Genomic DNA, 21,329 nt, shown 5'->3' on the forward strand with positions numbered 1-21,329 from the left:
GAATCCTTCTCCACTTGCCACTAAAATATTTATGGTACTGGAAGCATTGGAATTCTACAGTCAGCAGATGAAGTTTCCAATCCAAGTTGTTACTACTGGGTTTATTAATTTTCATTAATGATGCACTTATATCCTCTGTGCTTCCAGTTCATTTTCTACTGTCTGCTGCTTTCACAGAAAGTGTTATCTAACAGTGAATGAACTACAAAAATAAGAGATTTTCCCCTTCTGTTTATCTCTGTTTATAGAGTTTTGTTTAGAAAGTTTCTTCAGCCACCTCACTAAAACGAGACCATCAATTTCTCAAAGTGCATGAAAGCCTGGCGGAACCTGGAGAAATAAATCCGAGGCATTCACCCTCTTGACAAGTTGCCAGAGCCCTCAGGACTTGGGCATCTTTTCTGCCCTTGTTGTCATGTGCAAAACACGAGGATTTACGCTGTGCTAATCCCTCTAATGAGGGCTTCTCCCAACCTCTACATAAACCCTGCTTAAAGCTGTGGCTGTAGGGCAGGCATTGCAGAGCCAAAACTCTGTCTTTTAAATGGCATTCAAGGCAATTAGAGACCAGGATTAAACAAACACCCGACACCAGCATCCTCAGCAGTGAGAGGGATTATCCCAGCCAGACCAGGTTGTCCCACAGAGGAGATCTCCCTGCTTCACTCACTTGGGTCTGGTGGAGAGGCTGCTCATAGCAATGAGTGCCCTGAGGTGGCTTTTTTGGGTTGTGCTGAGCTACCTGAGCTGCTGTAGTCTTCCCTGGGCAGAGGCACAGTTCCCCCGTGTCTGCATGACGGTGGAGGCCATTCGGTTGAAGCGTTGTTGCCCAGCCTTGGGGCCAGATCCAGGCAACGTATGCGGGTCCCTGCAGGGCAGAGGATGGTGCCAGGGTGTGCAGGTGGACACCCAGCCCTGGAGCGGTCCTTACACCCTTCGAAATGTGGATGACCGGGAAAAGTGGCCCCTCAAGTTCTTCAACCAGAGCTGTTGGTGTACAGGTGAGAGGGGGGTGCGGGTTGAGGGGATGGGAAAGAACGTATCTGTGAGCATTTCTCTGAAGACCGTAAACATCCCAGGTGGTGTGAGGCATCGAGAAACCATCAAAGGGACTAGAAAACAGGATGTGAGGAGTGGCTGAAGGTACTGGAGAAAAGAAGTCTGAGGGAAGACCCCAACGCTCTCTCCAGCTGCCTGAAAGGAGTTTGCAGCAAAGGACAGAGTCAATCTCTTTCCTCGGGACACAAATGATAGGTTGGGAGGTAATGGCTTCGTGTTGCACCAGGGGAGGTTTAGATTGGATATCAGGGAGAATTTCTTCACAGAAAGGGTGCCCAGGGAAATGATGGAGTTCCTGCAGCTGGAGAGATTTGTGGACATGCCATTTAGGGACATGGCTTAGTGGCAGACTTGGTAGTGTTTGATGATGATGGTCTTGAGAGTCTTTTCAACTTCAGTTATCCTATAAGAGGGCTTTTAATATTATCATTTTCCTAAAAATACGATAAAGCTTATTGCTAAGATATGATAGTTCCTGTCTGGGGGTTCCAGAGCGAAAACATAAAGGCATTTTATCTCATGCAATCTTTTGGGCACTGAAGTTTTCCTCTTGTCCTTCATCACCTTTTTCCATGGAGTTTTGGACTGTTCGGTGCTGTGTTCCAAGCTGATTCCTTGGGTCTACATGATTGCCAAAAGGCTACCCTGTCTTTTCTCTCTCTATTCTCTTGTTCCACACATGACTTTACATGGGCCTTTGTCTTCATGTTTTGGGAGGCAAAATGAATCAGGAAGCTGATGTGTTTGAAGGGTAACCTGGCCCAAAGAATTATTTTTTTCTAAAACTAGTTCACCAGTCCTGGCATCAGGGAAGGAATAGGAAGGAGAGGTCAATGTAGGCTAATGAGACAGGTCCTTATTTGAAGTGCAGCCCTCGTTTAAGGAAGGTTAAAATCAACAGGAACCCAGACTCCGCTCAGACTCTTTGCAAGGCTGGGAGGGCATGGTGTAGGCAGTCAGGCAAAAGGCACGTCCCTAGCACTGAAGGTGCCTGTTAGATGGATTTCAAAAGCACCTTGGGTTTTCTTGTTGGAAATATAAAGTGGTTTGGAGTCCTCAGCATGGGGAAAAATAGCCTACTTTTCTTCCACCTAACTTTTAGAAATAGCAGACCTGTTTTGTCTAAAATGTGCCTTGGCTCTCACTATCAAAAAAAGCTGTAATCAATCTGATAAAGATATAAGATAAGATTTTAGCCCATGGGTTTAAATTTAGCAATTCTGTAATGAACTCAAAGCAGACAGTGGTGACAGATGACTTACATACCTCCAAAACTAAAGTCAGGCATCACATATAGACACAGACTCTGAGTTAGAAGAGTGCTAAAGCATGCTGGCATACACTAATATTTACACAATCTGAGTAATTAGGGCATCAAAACCTGGGATTAAGGTGGGGAGAAGGGCGGGAAATCATTGATTTGTTTGTCCAAATAAAAGTAAGAACCAGTATTTAATATTTGCTGGGCTGAGTCTTAGGTGATGTGATTATAATGCTGTGTAGACTCACTGATGAACAGTATTTTCCGTAAGGGGATTCTAGATCTTGCAGGAAGTGCTCAGTCTGAGCTATCTGCTAGAAACTTAATAGCTAAAGATAAAAGGATTGCTGAAAATTTGGCTGTATGTTGAAGAAAAATCTGAGAAAAATATCCATCTAGGACTGGCTTCTGAACATTTCTGAAAGAAAAAAGGAAAACATCAAACACAAACCAATATTCATGATTGGTTGGTTATTGTTTTATTGATTATTTTTATAGTTTTCTCATGTTAATCTAATTTTCATATGGAAAATAAAAAAAAAAAAAAGCATTTCCTTTCAATTTCTTGGCTTTAACAGAAAATATACGTTAATCTTTCTTCCACTGGGGACAAATGCAACAGAATAAGATTAGAAAAACAGAAAGATCCAGTTTTACTTCCTTTTTTTTTTTTTTTTTTTTTTTTTAAACAGAGAGTCGTGATCAAAAAGACAATTGCAAGGCTGTTGTCAGCTGCTTGCTGTATGTTCCTAGAAATGTATTGCTGACATCATCTCTAGGAAAAAGCTGTGGTTATGGCATGAATGTTGCCAGGAGGTAACAACATATGCTTGGGGTAAATGTTCAGTTCCTGTCTAATTTCAAATTGAATCTATTGTATGTGTTCTGAAATTCCTTTAATTCAGTTTATATAAATTCTTAAACTGAAATGATGTAATGACAGCTCCTGACTGTGTTGTAGTGTGTGAAGGGGAACGTGATCATTTGTTGTACTCAATGCATATAAGCTGTAAGTGTTGAACTGGGCAAAACATTGAATGTCCTGTTCTAATTAATCCTGAAAATGGACATTTATAGCTAGTTATACAGAAAAGCAGTACATCAATAGGATAGTTAAATTTGGTTTAGAAGAATACTATTTTGGAAGATTTATGAACTAAGTGCTATTTTAAGTTCAAAAGGATGAAACTGTAGTGTATGGATCTGGTACAGCATTATAAAAAGCCCCCTACAAAAGTGAAAACATTACTGCAGTCAACAGTGGTTGTTAGTACAGGTCATGATGTTGATGCACTGAACTTTTTATTCAATAAGGAAATTCACATGTCATTTCCCTTTGGACTGCAATTTTGACTCTGTCTTATAGTGGTAACACCATGTCTCGTCACTGCTAGTGATGCAATTTAGAAAACTGTCACCTTTAGCCTTGTACAGGTTCATGTTCATTAGGACCTGACATACTTGCACACGGTGTTCTGTCTGTCCTTGTGTGAACATCTGTGGGACCCAACTGGTGCAAATTTTGCAATATTACCACCATTGTTTCTAGTGCACTGAGATACTGAATGCACTGATATTCAGATCTGTACACAGTTCCCTGGTCATAATCCACTGATTCAAGTGGATGAGCTGATTGAGACTCTGTTCATTTTACGGTGTGACAACTGTGCATAGCCATCCAGAATGTGGCATGTCTTTCATGTCCCTGTCACCACAGCTGAAATGCACTCACTGTACTCATAGCCACTGTTTGGTCTCCATAACCATTCAGCAAGCATTCTTAAATGTCAGTGGATGCCATTTTTCCCTCATGGAAGAATTCAGTGATACCCCTTTGCTTCATACATACTTCCATGTCAAATGCCATTTTGTCAGACTAGCCCTCTGCTACCATCTGTCATATGGCAACAAAATGTAATGGAACATTGGTGAGAAAGTTTAACCTCTACTGTCATACCATCAACATCCACTTCTGATGTCATGGACCAACAGAATAAAGTAGGAGGCATTATTTTCAAAGCAGCCCTAACATAACAGGCCCTGTTAGCATCTGTAGTAAGTACAGATCTTCCATAATCTACAATCAAAATGTTTGTCTGAAATAAATGCAGGAAGAGCTAGAAGAATTAACAATTTGTCCTATATGGTAGCAATCCTGATCCTACCTTTGAGATACTGAGTTATGTTTGTTTTTCCAATTTATTGTCTCAGTGAAAGTAACAGTCGTGACAGCTGCTCAGTTTTCAAGGAATTCTAGAATCATTTGATCTTCAAGATCATCAAGTTCATCCACCAACCCAATGTACTGAGTCCCATGGCTATACCATGTCCTGTAGTGCCATGTCCATACATCATTTAAATACCTCCAGGGTGGAGACTACCATTTTCCTGGGCAGCTTGTTGTAGTGCCTCATGATCCACTCTGCGAAGAAGTTATTCCTGATGCTTTATCTAAACCTCTTGTGGTGGAAAGTAAGGCTGTTTCCTTACATCCTATCATTTGTAACCTAGGAAAAGAGACTAACACTCCCTTCGATGCAACCTCCTTTCAGTTAGTTGTAGAGAGTGATGAGATGTCTTCTTAGCTTCTTTTTCTTCCAGACTAAACAATGCTAGTTCCCTCAGTTAATCCTCAGGAACTATTGTTTTCTGGTTCCTTCTCCACCTTCTTTGCTCTTCTCTGCACATGCTCCAGTAACTCAGTATCCTTCCAGTAGCAAGGAGCTCAAAACTGAACACAATATTTAAGGTTCCATCTCACCAGAACCAGGTACAAAGGAATAATAGTTTCCAAAATAAGGCAGAAAATGGTCAGTCAGGTGGGTTCATTATACCAAAGAAGAGACACTGAGTTGATGAAATTACTAACTTATGTTACTCCTGATGAGTTACTCTCATGTTTCCGAAGGCCAACCACATGCACTAGGGAGAAAAGTCTCTGTGAGCTCCTGCAAATACTGAGGTAAAAAGGAGCTACAGTGGTGTGTGATAAATAGTGTTGCCATACACCAGCAATGTGTAAGAATATATACCAAATATTATGTCATAGGAAGTGTCATTTTTGCAGTGTCATGCCCATGGATTGACTCAGTGGAAGAAGTAGCATTGCATAGTGCCTTAAGAAACAGCCAGATGTGCCCAACTTGACCAGGAAGAGCGTCATTACTAATGGTGAGAATAGACACAGAAAAGTTCCTGAAGTATGTGATCCTATCTGTAGGTAAAAGAGTTAGTGGAAAAGACACCCCAGATTAATTTTTGTTCAGCAGCAGTGCAGCTGTCATTTCCAGCGGCGGTGAACATGCAGGGAGTATCTGAACCCAGCTGATCTATTGCCATGATCTATGCCATGATCTATTTACAAGAACAGCTTTCCACACTATATTGTCTGGGAACCCTAAGAGGTGAAAATTACATCAAGTTATCTTTAGGATAGTTTCAGAGAGGTAGTACCTTGAATTGCTACATATTAGTCACTAAAGGCAGAAGACATACCCAGAACTTCCAAGACCCAGGAAGGGTCTTGGAAGGCTGTCTCTGTCTTCATGAAAATATCTGTTGTGTGCTTCATCCTGATAATATGTATTTACTTCTCCTACTCCATTAGGAGTATATCACTGAGGTCCACCATTGCCAGAGTAGCAGACATTGGAATTAAATTGTAAGAAACTGAGATATACATTTCACAGTGCTATCATGCGGGAAGTCCACAAGATAATGAAATTTTTTGAAGACAGCTATGCATTATATCCATACCACTGGCCCAGTAGAATGTTTTAGAAACAAATACTGGAAAAGTCCTTTGGCTCAAACATAAAAAAACTTGCGTCTGTCTACTGCAGTCGTTTGTATTTGCAGACCTCCATCCACTTCTTGCTGTTTCAGCCACTGCGTGATGATAGTTCCATCATGCATGGAGACTGATGAAAGAAAATGACAAAAAGCATCTTTTGATTTCATGAAGTATTGTGTGCATTTCTGACAAGACAGTATTGCCAAACAGACATGTGGACATTAAAAATACATCCGACACAATCAACAGAAATAGTGCAGAATGAAATACTTCTTTGCCTGGAGATAGACTCCAGCCTCTTCTAGTCTTCAGTCCTCTTTCTTGCACAGTAAAAGTTCATGTCTCATTGAAAAATGTCTGGTAAAGTGGTGGAAAAAAAGACCCCCGGGATTACACTGTAGATCTGACTGTAAAGGGAGAAAATCCCACAGAGCACCAACTGGATATAATTAACACCTTTGGGAGGACAACAGGTAAGAAACCATTGGTTCACTTAACTACAGAAGCCACGCCTATAGAGAAAAGTTTCTTTTTCATGAAGATGACTCACAATTTCAGAGATTTTGCAAATCTCTTTTCATAGTCTGAAGAGGTGCATAGAGTATACCTAAATATGGCTGTTTAGAGATAAAGGATGCTCACTGAGAGATGACTAGGACAAACCTGGTCTTGCACTAATTTTGTTTCTGTTAGTGCATCACTTCAAGGATGCACATAAACAATTCAACGTGATGCTTATCCAATGCTGCAAGTGGATGAAAGTGTGACTGCTGATCTCAAAAAAGGTTGTTGACAGAATTTGTCGTTGGTTAACTCCTACTTTGCCACTCTGCTCTTAAAAAGGATTAAGTTGTACCTTTGGATGTGAGGGACAACAGCTACAACTGTTCATTTTTTTCTGACATAAGCCATCAGCCCCCTGAAATTATGCAGACCCATAGGCTTTTGATTTCTTCTTTGCTTGCTGGATCGTGACAACCAAGTCCAGCTGCTCCTACCTGCGCTGGGGAGGAATCTAAGCAATATACTTGGAAACTGTCTTTGTGATATGCCACTGGGTTTTGTATGATCCAAAACCTAACTAAAAATCTTCACCCTCGTGGTCCCTAAGATGGACTTGAGCTTCATGACAACTTATTGATCTTCTTGCCTCTGAAGTAACCGTAAGCTTTCTGAACCTGCAGTTAAGTTCTCATGACCTTTTGATAGGACTCACAGGAATCTGTCACATATGTTTACAGCTCAACATCCCTTACCCTAGAGCTAGCCACAAGCTATATAGCCTTCTGAGTAACATCCCTCACAACCTTGGCAGTCTTTGAAATTGGTATTAGGCCCTATAGGCCCTGACAATCTAAAATTCTACTTTTGTGTTTTCTGTTGTTTTGCTCACAGACTCAAGCCTGTTGCCTAGGAACATCTTACTCCTCCAGGAGCTCTTCACAAGCCATTTCTCCATTTCTGTATTAACCCCAAGACCATTTGGATCTGTCTGCACAGATATGTGTGGGAGCAGTGAGGTTTTACAGCATTTTGATAGAGAGTTGGTATAGTCATAGAGGAGCATGTATGTGTAGCTGAAGTTGGAGTGAGTTTCAGTGCACTTTTGGAGAACTGAAAAGAGATCCCAGAGGAGCCCTGGCTGTCTCCTCCCACCCTCCTTCCCCCTAGTGCCAATACTCATCATCCCACACTGATGCTTTGCAGTCAGCACTCCTGTGCACGGAATGGAGGCAGATATGAACTGCTGGAATGACTGTTCCCCTCTTCTCCAAAGCAAAGGGAGTTGCAGCAGAGCCATTCTGCTGCTTCTGGCACTTTGCCACGGTGGGCAGAGAGCCACAGAGTCCGTGCTTTGCTTAAAGCAAGCTCTATTTCTTCAGGATCTTCCATTGCTTTGGAGGATCCAAGTTAATAGAGGAGAGCAGAGCTGATTACTTGCCTAAGGAGTGATGCCAGTGGGGAATGATGGTGTTGCACTATTTCTCAGGCTCCTGTTTCAGCACTATTTAATTCTTAACATTCCTAAAGCGTGACCAGCAACAACCCTGTGCCTCTACCAGACTGTGCTAATTCCTGGATACACTGCTAACAGACATTAATTTTTCCTAGGCTTTGTCCTTAAGAGAACTGTTTTGATTGTTAGTGGACTTTTTTCTGGTTTTTTTTTTTCCTTTTTCTTTTTTTTTTTTTTTTTGAATTTGATCCTGGAAGTCTGGGAGCACTTGAGAGCCAATCAAGCAAAGCGTTTAATCACCAGCTTAACCTGGAGTACTTAGCCCTCTGTTCATCTAGAGACTTAGACTCCTCACATGCCTGAAGGCTTCATGGAGCTCTTAGCGCCTTGGGGCATCAAGCCCATTATCCAGTGCATTTCCTCCCCAACCAGCTGAGTGATTCTTGGCCCTGACCCTGCTCTGGGATGCAAGCCATCCTTCTAGTTAACCAGCTGGCAGCTGCCAGTCTGTTCAGTTGCTACCCCTTCCAGGAACTGAAATGTCTGGGAAAATGAAAGATAATTCACAATTCTCCTGCATTTCAATGTTAGTTCTTTCTGATTCATAATTTCACATCTTCTCTCTCTCTTCATTCAGGCAACTTTGCTGGCTATAACTGCGGTGACTGCAAGTTTGGTTGGACTGGCCCTGACTGCAGTGTGAGGAAGCCACCAGTTGTCAGGAGAAACATCCATTCCTTGACAACAGAGGAGAGGGAGCAGTTCTTCGATGCTCTAGACCGTGCAAAGACTACCATCCACCCAGACTATGTGATTGCAACTCAGCACTGGATGAGTTTGCTTGGCCCCACCGGAGAGGAACCACAAATTGCCAACTGTAGCATTTATAATTACTTTGTTTGGCTTCATTACTACTCTGTCAGAGATACACTCCTAGGTTAGTGCTTTTCTTGTCCAATGGGCTTTATTGGTAAATGAAAGGGTGAAAAGTATCATTGCTGAACAATGGTAAGTATGCTTACCACAGCTGCATTACTACAGCGAGCAGTGAAGCCCAGAAGAGGGTCTGTGCAGTAAAACAGTTGGTGCTGACAAGCCAACAGTTTACAGCTGAGGGTGGTTCAGGTTTGCTTCGGGCCTGCTGTAGTCTGGTCCCAATGAATGAATGCTCCAATGCACTCTGATGCCTCTGATGCCTCTTCTGTCTGGCAGGAAGGCAGCTCACAGGTTCCAAGATAACTCCAGTGGGTGAACCAAAATGTGGTCAGTCGACCCATTTCAGAAGGACATTCCCAGTCCAGAATACAGCGTAGATGCAGCAGCAGTGGGAAGGGAGCTCTGCAGTGATGAAGACAGAGACTTTGGAGACTGGCATGCTGTTGCTTTCTCTGTTTTTCAGCAAGTCACTGAGGGTTGGATTTACCTGACCAGCTACAGTAAGCTTTTAAAACCAAATCAGGTTAGAGGTTTAGGTATCTATCTGTGTGCTTTCTCCCAGATCACAATTCCTAGCCCTCGTGGCTCTTCTAGACTGAAGCACCTATACTTTAATACATGATTTAACAAAGTCCAGCTTCCACAGGAAGAGGCAGCAGTGTGGCTTTTCTACCCAGCAGCCCTACATACAGGCTGTGGAGTTTAGCATTCAAGTATTTCCATGAGAGTGAGTTAGCTGGTGAAATTTGCCTGCATCTACCTCCTTGCTAGAGGGCATTTGTTACCCCACAGTGGATTTTATCCACTTTCCCCTTCTGCCACTGTCCCATTTTATAAGTCTGAAGGGAGTAGAATCATAGAATCACAGAAAAAGGAATAGACCTTAAAGATCATCAAGTCCAACCAAGACCTAACCATAGTACCCTAACTCTAACAACCCTCTGCTAAATCATGTCCCTGAGCACCACATCCAAATGGTTTTTAAACACATCCAGGGATGGTGACTCAACCACCTCCCTGGGGAGCCTATTCCAATGCTTAAAAACCCTTTCTGTAAAGAAGCTTTTCCTGATATTCGACCTAAACTTACTGTGGCACAACTTGAGGCCATACTGAGTACTCTCTAGTCTAGCCAGAGCAAAGGTCCTTCAAGTGATAGGGCAGTCGTGGGAGAAGGGGAAGAAGCAACTTCCAGTGCTGCTGCAGGGATAAATAAACCTGTATGTGAGTTGAAGCTTGCTGCAGTAATAAGTGAATCCAAGTGTGGTTTGAGTCCCCTACTCTTTCAGTGTCTCATGTGTATGGTGGAATTTCTTCCACTTGACTGCTTTTCTCCAAATGCTGTAGTAAAGAAAAATGTGGAGAAGGGTGTCAGCTGATCAGATATCAGAATTATAATGGTGGCTGCACCAAGGAAATGCAGGTGGGTGTCAAAGCACATTTCTATGTGATATTTTGCTGATGCCTTTATTTCAAAATTACTAGATGTCTTGAAATAGTTCTTGTCAAAAGTGAAACCATGAATGATAAATAATCCGTCTTTGAAGAGATCTATATATTTGAATTTCCATATCTTCGTGAATACTCAAGTGAGGAGAGAAATGGGTTAATCTTGAATAGAAAATAGATCTTCCCAATCTTCGTGGTCAAGTACCCATCAAAAGACATTGTGCATTCTTTATGGATATTTTTGCAGCTTAAAAGCATATACTTTTAAAACTTGCTAGATTAATTATCATTTTCAAAAACAACTCCTGTGTCAGGCAGGCATCAATCAAAAACTCTCCTTGGAGAAGAATTACTTGCCTCCAATACTATTACTCAGATACTGGGAAGCTTTTTGTATTCTGGGAAATGTCAAGGTGATCTGTTGTTTAATCTGTGTTGCCAGATCAAACAGTTAGCACCTGAGAATCTGTTCTTGTGGATCACTTTTTGGTATGTCTCTTTTTTTCTGTCTTCTTTCCACCCCCCTCCCCCCCATTATTACAGCTATTGTGGCCCGTTAGACACTACAAATTATCCAGTCATGTAAAGAAATAAGATTACAATTTTTATGGATCTCAGAAGGAACCTCAATATTTGTTGGATTTTTAGAATGAGAAAAATTGGATTCTTCCTGAAATCTAGCATGAGACTTAATTCTAAAGGCTTAACTAGCCTTTATGTTCTGCTCAGCAAAGGGTATTTCCATACAAAAGGCATTACAGATTCTTTTGTGCTTTCTTTCACATAGAGCTAAAATATCATCATCATGCATCAAGTAGCATTTTTTTGCTAAGGTAAGAATTTATTTGGAAAAATGAAAAGGTGGTGGGATCAGGCAGCTAAAGAAAGATGGATCTAATCTGTCATTACACTTTTTGAAAAGAAAGCACCCTGGTTTCATTGAAGATAGAAGAAACTGTAGGGGCAGCTCTTTTGCTGAACTTCTCGAGGCCAGTAAGGGAAGCAGTGATCAGGACTGCAGCTATCCAAAATGCACAGCAGCAGCCAAAATGAAAACCACCAAATTTCCCCTGACCAGGTTCCTGCTTCACCTCCTTATGAATTGCTGCAAAAAACCCTCATCAATTTACCTTTTTTCTTCAAAATCTTCTTTAGTGGGAACCAACCTTAAAGAGAAACAAAAAGCAGGATTTGATGAAAAGTGGTAAAGGATATCTTGAATTACTATTGGCAGGCTATGGAAAGTGTTAATGCTCTCTTAATAGATAAGCTGTGAAAGTCCTGCTGCTGAACATGAGAGAAAGCTAATATTTCCAACAGTAAGACTGTTAAAAAAAAAACCTCTGAAAACAGTTTAAATGAGAAGAAATGTTCACAATACCATTCTTGTCCCCTGTAAGCATTGCAGCCTTTGATCTGTGCACTCTTTCCAAAGGAGCAGAGCTGAAAGTTCTCATTTAACTCAGCTACAGGCAACAGAGGAAGATGCTCTCTTTACTTCTAGCTTCACTTGGTGCTGAAGTGCTTATTTTATCTTCTTTTGTAGGGCCTGGCCGCCCCTTCACAGCTATTGATTTCTCCCATCAAGGACCTGCCTTTGTAACATGGCACAGGTACCATTTGCTGTTGCTGGAAAGAGACCTGCAGGTTAGCTAAACAGCCTCTTTCTTTTCTCACACAACTTCTCTCTTTTGCTACACATTTTTGTTGCTTCAGCCAAGGGTGTTATTTCCTTGGACTGATTCTTATATAAACTGTCAAGAGTGTTTGCTCACGGATCCTTCTTTATGTAAAAGAAAACGATTGCTTTCAAGATATTGAGAACTGAATCGTTTCTTACTGTAAACAGTGATATGAATGCTATTGTCAACATTTTTCTTCTTCATAATGTAGAACAGAAGATGTGAATTAGCAATGTTCATTAATAAAAACAAAATAAACAGAAAACACCCACCTACGTAAAACCTGTGGATAGCATCTGCTGGAAAGCAGACAACAAGCAAGAAAGCCACATCGAGGATTTCCCTCTTCAAATATAGTGTTATATATTTATTAGTTTCATATATTTAGGTGTAGGTATTTTTACTGCTCAGTCTCTGAGTTGGTACAAAATCTAACATGGCCAAAAAGAGGGCACGCCAGCAGCAGTTTAACTATTCACAGCATATTTTCTGGGTCCGACTTAACACCCCAGTGTTCTGAAAATGTGGCAGCAGCACTGTGAAGTGTGTGTAGTTACGTTCAAGTGAAAAGCAGAATGCAGAATACCCAGTGGCATCACCTGCAGGAATCACTTTCTTTCTCTTTCCTTTGAAGGTGATCCTCCATTAATATGTCTCTGTCCATTGCAGCGACTGATGGGCAATGAGTCCTTTGCGCTTCCCTACTGGGACTTTGCTACAGGTAGAAACACATGTGATGTGTGCACAGACCAGCTCTTCGGAGCACCGCGGCCGGATGACCCGGGGCTGATCAGCCTGAACTCCAGATTCTCCCGGTGGCAAATAGTTTGCAACAGGTATGGAAATATCTAAGGAAAGCCTGCATACTGACCAAATCTTGTTTTGGCATTATAGAAAATTAGAGATGAACTGAAAAATCTTTTTCGTTTCACTAGGTGAGATCTTAACTCTGGTATGTTTAGTGCTGTTTTGGAACTATGGAAACTATAGAACACTCTGAAACTTTGATATGCCTCAAATCCACAATAAAGCATGTAGAAAGATGTGATAGTGACATCCAGCATGGCTCTACTAAAGGCAAATCCTGCCTGATAAATATGGTGGCCTTCTAAAGTAGGGTTATAGTGTTTGTCAATAAGGAAAGAGCAACTGATGTCATCTACCTGGACTTGTGCAAAGCGTATGACACTGTCTCACAAAACATCCTTCTAGAATGGAGAGACATATATTTGATGGATGAACCACTTGGTGGATGAGGAATTGACTGGATGTCCACATTCAAAGTACTGTGGTCAATGGCTCAATGTTCAGGTGGAGACCAGTGATGAGTGGTGTTCCTCATTGGTCTGTACTGGGAGCAGTACTGTTCAGCGTCTTTTTTTGGCAACGTGGACAGTGGAATTGAGTGCACCCTCAACAGGCTTTCAGATTACACCAAGCTGAGTAGTGTGGTAGACACACTGGAGGGAAGGGATGCCATCCGGAGGGACTTGGACAGGCTTGAGAGGTGGGCCTGTGTGAACCTCAACAAAGTGAACAAAGTTCAACATGGCCAAGAGCAAGGTCCTGCACCTGGATTGAGGCAATCCTAAGCATAAATACAGGCTGGGCAATGATAGAGAGCTGCTCTGCAGAGGAGGACTTGGAGGTGTTGGTTGATGAAAAACCAAACATCAGCTTTGCAGCACAAAAAAAACAAACATATCCTTGGCTGCATCAAAGAAGCATAACCAGCAGGTCAGGGGAGTGATTGTCCCCTTCTTCTTGGCTCTTGTGAGCCCTCATTTGCAGTGCTGCATTCAAATGGGACCCGCAGTGGAAGAAGGATGAGGAGCTGTTGAAGTGGGTCTAGAGGAAGGCCACAAGGATGATCAAAAGGCTGGAGTACCTCTTCTGTGAAGACAGGCTGAGAGGACTGAGATTGTCCAACCTGGAGAAGAGAAGGCTCCGATGGTCCTCCATATCTGAAGAAGGCCTGCAGGAAAGAAGAGGAAGAACACTTTATCAATGATAGGACAGGGGTAACAGTTTTGAACTAAAAGAGAGTACGTTTAGAGTAGATATTAGGAAGAAATTCTTCGCTGTGTTGGTGATGAGGTGCTGAAATACATAGCCTGGAGAAGCTGTGGATGCCCATCCTTTGAAGTGTTCAAGACCAGAGTGAACAGGGCTTTGGGCAACCTGATCTAGTGGGAGGTATTCTTGCCCAGGGCAGGAGATTGGAACTTGATGAACTTTGGTGTTACTTCTAACCCAGAACACTGTTATTCTGTAATTGTATGACTGACTTCAAAGTAGCTGAGATTTCACACAGGAGACAACACAGAGAGAACTGCGTTCTTGCTGTCAGCTGTCTGTAGGCGTATATTGATTTGGTTAAATGCAGGGCTTTGTTGATGGGTTCATGTAGAGGACTGGGGCAGAATAGCATAAGATGCTGCCAGTTACAATACTCATCCTGTCAGATCTGGGGCAGCGTGCAGTCAGCCAGATGAAGGTACTAGGAGCTCTAGGCTTTTCAGGGAAGAGTCTCTTTCTATGGATACCTGAAGTGCTACTTGAAATTCTGCCTTTAGGCACCAATTGGCTTTAACCCTTGCCCATAATTTTTCTTTAAGATAGATTTTTTTTTCTTGATAACTGAAATGACTAAACTCTTGTCAAGGTTAAACAGCAGAGGGCTTTTGTTTATTTCAGGAATTCATTTTACATTGAATAGCAGTTTTTTTTTCTTGAGTGTTTCACTGTCTTTCTCCTCTTCCTTCTCTCTTTCCTTCCCTGATAGAAGGGGCTTGCCCTTTACTAACTATTAGGCAACATTTGCAACAGTTCCTGAAAAATGCAATACACTACTATCTCTTTTCTTCTAAAAGAGTGAAGGATGGAAAGTAGAAACTTGCCTTCTGTCATACTTTCGTTTTCTTTAGCTCATCTCACAGAGGGACTTTCCTGCTTTTTTCGTCTTTTTAAGAGTGAAAAAATTATCCTTGCTCAGATTCTCTTAGACTGTCTGTCAAAAACTTCTTGGGAGGAGAGGAGGTATGAAGGGAATTTCACTTGCTTTTTCTGAAGTGTTCCCTCTGCAGAAGATGAGCCTAGATACTCTGTCCAAATGACTGACCTTCACCAGAGTCTAAGTCAGAGGAAGCCATGGCATGGGGCCACTTCAGCAATAACTTCAGCTTCTAGTCTGTGGGAAGTGAACTGTACCTCCTTACAGGATGCCTGTCATGAAGATCTGCTCTCCCACACCTATAGCCAGGGCCACAGAACCCCATTCTGGCTGAGGCGGGCAGGGCTCTCTGTGTCCCAGCCCCTGCTCCAGCAGCACCACCCAGAGCAGGGTGCCCAGGCCCATGGCCAGGTGGCTTCTGGAGAGATGCAGGGAGGAGACCCCACAGCCTCTGGGCAGTTTGTTCTTCTTTTATGCTATAGCAGAAAAAGAAGGAAAAAAACCCAAACAAACCAACAAAACAGGCTTCAAGCCTTTCTCCTAACTTGTGCTACTTTTCGTTTCATGCTCAGCTTGGATGATTACAATCGCCTGGTGACCCTGTGCAATGGGAGTGATGAAGGACTGCTCCGACGAAGGCCGCTGAGGGACTCGGGTGAACAGCTGCCCACTGTGGAGGACGTCAGGAGATGCCTTTCCCTGCACGAGTTCGACAGCCCTCCGTTTTTCCGCAATTCCAGTTTCAGCTTCAGGTTTGCCCTAGAGCTAGCCGAATCATGGATATTTTTTATTTGTGCGTTTTTCAGCAGTATCTTGTTACTTAATGCTGCTTTTACCTGTCCACAGGAATACGCTGGAAGGCTTCGATACACCAGAGGGAGCCCTGAACTCGCCAATGCTGAACCTCCATAATTTGGCTCACTCTTTTCTGAATGGAACCAGTGTTCTCCCTCACGCAGCTGCCAATGATCCCATCTTTGTGGTATGGCTTTTTCCTCCAGCATGAGTGCAAATGGCTGCATCTCCGAGGCAACTGTCTCACCAGAAATTAGCAGAAATAGAAGAGAATTCCCTAGAAACAAATTCTTTAATTAAAAAACGACAACTCTTTCCTTGAACTTTTTCTCACTTGTGTGGTGGGCAATTAAAGATGGAAAAAAATACAGGATGATTTGTAAAACATAGAATAAATTTATAGGAGGAAGTGCTGCCTGTCAGACTGCCCCTGAATCCTTTTATTAGGTGGTATCTGAAGTTAATGTATTTTGCCAGATGATTTTACAGCAACAAGAAAATACTGAAAATTGGGTTAACTATTTTAGAGCAGCGGACTGAGAAGTTTGTTTCTTCATCTCAAACTTCAGAAGCTACAAAGAATCACATTTAATATCAAGGTCTCTTGAGGAATAGAAGTGATTTCATTGGTGCATGGGTACATTACTGCGCTGCAGTACGAACAGCAAAGTGCAAATAAAAAGCCATCAGCTGACTCCGCTGCATATCTTCCCCGCCTAATGAATTCATGCTAATTTTGTCTTCCTCTTTGTTAAATCAAACCACAGTGATTATACAGAGAAACTGTAAAACAATTCATTACTTTCTTACCTTTATTTTAAGATTGCAATCTTTTGACGGAGAAATTAGCCAGAATACTTATGTTCTCCAGTTTGTTTCCTTAAATTTCTTGAATTCCTACGTGAATTCTTTTTTATATTATCAAATCTTTAATTTACCATACTATAATTTTATATGCAGGATTATCCATGAAATACTTTCTAAGTTTTTTTCCATGGCAATACATGAAAAGCATAAGTACACCAGAAATTAATCTGGACTGTCCCAGACTGTTTTCTGAACCCCTACGTAAGCCCTGTAATTTTAGCATCCTCACCAATCCCTTGTGTGGCTGGCCCAAGACCTGTGCTGAACTAAGGAACTGCTTTAAATGCTTTTGAGCTCAGAAAGAGCCTAATAAACATGCGTGCCCATATATCAATTTGCAGGTTCTTCACTCCTTTACTGATGCCATCTTTGATGAGTGGATTAAGCGGTTTCATCCCCCTGACAATGCCTGGCCTGAGAAGCTGGCTCCTATCGGTCACAACAGACTGTACAACATGGTCCCTTTTTTCCCTCCTGTAACCAATGATCAACTCTTCCAAACTGCAGAGCAGCTTGGCTACACCTATGCCATTGACCTGCCAGGTATGTCTCAGAGGCCAAGAAATGAGACATAGACATTTGGAACATAAGGCCCTGCTCCCCAAAGCATGGATCTATTCACCTGGTCACTAACAATCCCATAGCATAACTTAGGCAGTTGTAACTCATCAGGTAAGTTGTGATAGCTGCAAAAATGTCTATACTTAGTTTGCTTCTGCTCTGCAGCAGAATGCATGAACTTGAAGTCCTCTGGCACTTAGAATGATGCTCCTTTGGGGCTAAGGAACATTTGATTTTAGCTCCTCTTTCCAGGAGTAGTGATGCCTGTTACAAAATGCTTTAATCTGTCAGAGGTCAGGCACTCTGCCAGAGAGCTGGTTTCTTGACATTTGTTTTGCACACAGCCCTGGGTCATACTGTCCCATGAAACACATTAGAGATGTACGCTGTTAAAATTTGAATGCCCTGGAGAGATATCTCTAAGTGCTTTGTATTATAAACCCCCAATTTTAAAGATTTTCCTTGCCTGTATGCCTATAGGGTTTCTCTGCTCATTTGAAATTACCTTTGACACAAATTAGTCAAAAGAACGTCCCCTAGCCCCTCCAACCAAAGTGTTCATGCACAAAATCAATGAATTTGGAAGACAAGCTACAAATATTTGTGGAAGGCACAAGCGTAAGAAATGCATGAAAACCATGCTTCAACTGCTTTACTAAAGATTAAATCTGAGCAGTTTCTTTCTCCATATCTGTATTCTTTTGAGAGGCAGTTGGTGCTTATCTAACCTATGTGGACAGAATTTTCTTCTAAGTGCTTTCCATGTATCTGTGGTTTTAATCTGTGGAAACAGTTAAAAGGTCTACAGATTGTGATGGATCAAAACCCCTCTCCTCAAGCTGCATTCATGCAGGGGAACCCTGATTTATGGAGGCATGCTGGTTGCCTTGGAAGTGCTTTTCTCAGAGACATTTCTAGAATTTCCCCTGAAAATGGAAACTTCTTTTACAGAGTTTCAGTTTTCCTCCTCCTGGGCCACTGTCCCTGCTTCCGCTTTGGAACTGCTGCCAGCCCTTTGCCATAACTTAGCTAGAGAGGAACAAAGGCAATTTACTATTCTGCTGCTTCTTAACTCCTGCCTAAATAAATTATTAGCTCTCCATGAAACAGTGTTCCTGTCCCTGTATGGATAGTTAATGTTAGAGAATGATGGTTTTTACATTAAATCCCCCTCTTTTAACTACGTGTATAACTTCCTAATTCCTCTTTACCTAACCAAGTTATAAACTGACATATGTAGTGCATTCCCGGCTCTTATTTGAGAGACAGCAGCAAACAACATTGGGAATTTACTTCATTAAAGAATGATTGTTTTAAACTCTTTTTTGGCAGAGAAAGCACATGGGACACACAACGTTTAGTTGCTTTTATAGTCAATGTGGCATCTACTCAAGCACTCTGGAGTTAAGCCTTGATATCTAAACATCTTCTGAATACCTTAAATCCCACTGGGAATTTTTTTGTGAATATTTATTCAAACATTATTGGTACGGCCTCAGTATCTGTAGTATTTTTCAGAACAGGACAACAGGCAATTGCTGCTGCTGAAAGCATAAAGGAAAAGACAAAATAAAGTCATTCAATCAAGTGGAGCTGAGATGAAGTCATTTATACAGGATTGCTGTAAGAGTGGACAATACTATCTCAGAAGACAGTAGCTCCTTAGAAGTGGTTTGAAAGCAGAGGTTGTGATCCAGAGCTGGCCAGCAGAGCTGTGCTAAGCAGTGTTTTCTGTTAAAAACTTGACAGTGGACTGCACTGTGGTCTATTAAAAAAATAATAATAATAAAAAAGAATGTTTTCCACTGATCAGAATATCTTGAAACAGCTATATAGAAATATCCCTCCAGGAAAAATTGCTTAAATCATTCATAATTTTGGCCAAATTAAATAAAACCATAGCTTAATGTTAATCTTTCCAATTCCCAACACTTTCATTTGTTTGAAAGACTGGAGCTTAAGTTCAACCATAGATTTCTCTGTCAGGAAGTGTCTCTGGCAATGGTGTATTGGTTACACAAGGCATTACCACCTTCCACCGTGGCCCTTGGTTCTCTTAGACACACAAGCAATAGCAATGAGCAGGATGTGGGCAATTTGCTTCTTTCCACATGATTTGAGAAATGAAATCACCGTCTGTCTTCACTTCAGATATTTTATGTTTCCAGGTTCACTTGAAGAAAGCCAAGTGTGGGCTGCCATGGTTGGATCCACAATTGGAGGAACGCTGATGGCTTTGGCTGTGCTTGTTCTGCTGCTTGTACTTTTCCAGCACCGAAGGCAGAGAAAAGGTTTTGAACCACTGATGAACGTGAGATTCAGCTCCAAAAAGTACATGGAAGAGGCCTAGTGCCTTGGCTTTGTTCCCTTGCTCATTCTGCTGAGAAGTGACCTTGATTGATTTATTCAAATCTGAGCAGAGTTTAGCCAACCTTATCACATATACCTTTGGCAGCTGACTACATTGCTCTCTTTCAGTTTTTCCAGTTATCTTGTGAATTGTGATATATGAAGTCTCTGGCTACGTATGTGCAAGGCCCAAGAAAGACCAGAGTTTTCTCATTACCAAACATTATCTGGAGTGTGTGACACTTAAAAATCATCAAATCTCTATAGAGTTAGATCAAGACAGTTAAGAATCAAAATAGAAGAAAAACGTCTTGAATTAGCGAGATATTTTTTTCAGCTCAATTTGGTTTTGATTTCATTTAGCAGCCCTGTGATGCGCTGAAAGTTTTAAACTCTACATATACATTTGAATAGTGTATAATTTTATGGTTATCAATAAATGTTCTAAAGAATGTAGTTCATTTGCAGGAGATTAAAAATGTTTTGTGCAATGTGGCAAAATACTGTGGGAACCCCATTGTTTTGTTCCAGAAACACAATCATATCATTTCGGAGAATCACAGAATCATAGAATGGCCTGGGTTGAAAAGGACCACAATGATCATTGAGTTCCAACCCCCTGCTGTGTGCAGGGTTGACAACCACCAGACCAGGCTGCCCAGAGCCACATCCAGCCTGGCCTTGAATACCTCCAGGGGTGGGGCATCCACAGCCTCCCTGGGCAACCTGTTCCAGTGTGTCACCATCCTCTGAATGAAAAACTTCCTCCTAATATCTAACCTAAACCTCCCCTGTCTCAGTTTAGAACCATTCCCCCTTGTCCTATTACTATCCATTTCATATGATCCCATATTTTGTTTCTGATCAAGCTAATGTTAGCAGATGGTAAGCATCCAGACTCAAATTCTCCTAAAATTTGTTTAGAAGCAGGAGTTCTCTTACAGCTAGATAGATATTTGAGTTTTAATCCTGTATTAGGAACCTGTAACGGAAGCTGAAAATGATGCTTATCCATCTCTATTTTAGCTCTTCTACATTGTTTCATGTATTCATGTTTCAAGACCCAAATACTGTCAAAAAATCTGGGATGCAGAACTCAGCGTAACAAACAGAGATAGCCTCTGTTAACTGGGCCTGCAGAGAAGGGTCTGAATACAGCACTCCCTAAACCCCCATTTTAAAGATTTCTTTATAAATGTCCCCTATATTTCTTTATTAAACACAGATTTGGATCACATTTGGGTGGCTCTCCTATGTTTTTTTTTTACAAAACAACTGAAGTCCTGAACAGATTGTTGGATTTGGTGTGTGATGGGTTGTATTAAGAGGATGCTCTGATTTTCTATTTTCTATTAGACTTGAGTCTAATAAAAATACTGCTTTGGTAGCCTTGAATAAAAAATCTAGTTAATAATGATTTCTATGAGAGTTCTTCGAGGCCTCATTTTAATAATAATTCGTACAGTTGAAGCGAGCTGCGCAGAGAGCACGGCCTGCCCTCTGGCGGCTCACCGGGAAACTACCTGGAGACAGGAGAAAGCTGATGTAGTCCAGATGGAACAGCACGCAGAGTCGAATCTTCAGTGAAAGGAAGAAGCAAAGGTAAACTTCATGTAAAGGTAAACTTCATGTAAAATGCTTAAAAACAAAAAAGGTTGAGCATGCAA

At 41.6% G+C, this 21,329-nt stretch overlaps 1 protein-coding gene across 1 annotated transcript; it reads left to right on the forward strand.

The window, feature by feature from the left end:
* The first annotated feature begins 700 nt into the window (after nucleotides 1-700).
* DCT (dopachrome tautomerase) lies at nucleotides 701-19,663 on the forward strand. Its single transcript, XM_042839025.1, has 8 exons — nucleotides 701-1,001; nucleotides 8,708-9,007; nucleotides 12,002-12,102; nucleotides 12,807-12,973; nucleotides 15,663-15,842; nucleotides 15,937-16,072; nucleotides 17,094-17,295; nucleotides 19,482-19,663. The coding sequence occupies exons 1-8, from the start codon at nucleotides 701-703 to the stop codon at nucleotides 19,661-19,663; spliced, it is 1,569 nt and encodes a 522-aa protein (XP_042694959.1).
* Nucleotides 19,664-21,329: the final 1,666 nt, after the last annotated feature.

This window comes from Centrocercus urophasianus, unplaced genomic scaffold (assembly GCF_019232065.1).
Source record: "Centrocercus urophasianus isolate 14NV4802_14NV808 unplaced genomic scaffold, USGS_Curo_1.0 seq_9, whole genome shotgun sequence".
NCBI classification, from domain to species: domain Eukaryota; kingdom Metazoa; phylum Chordata; class Aves; order Galliformes; family Phasianidae; genus Centrocercus; species Centrocercus urophasianus.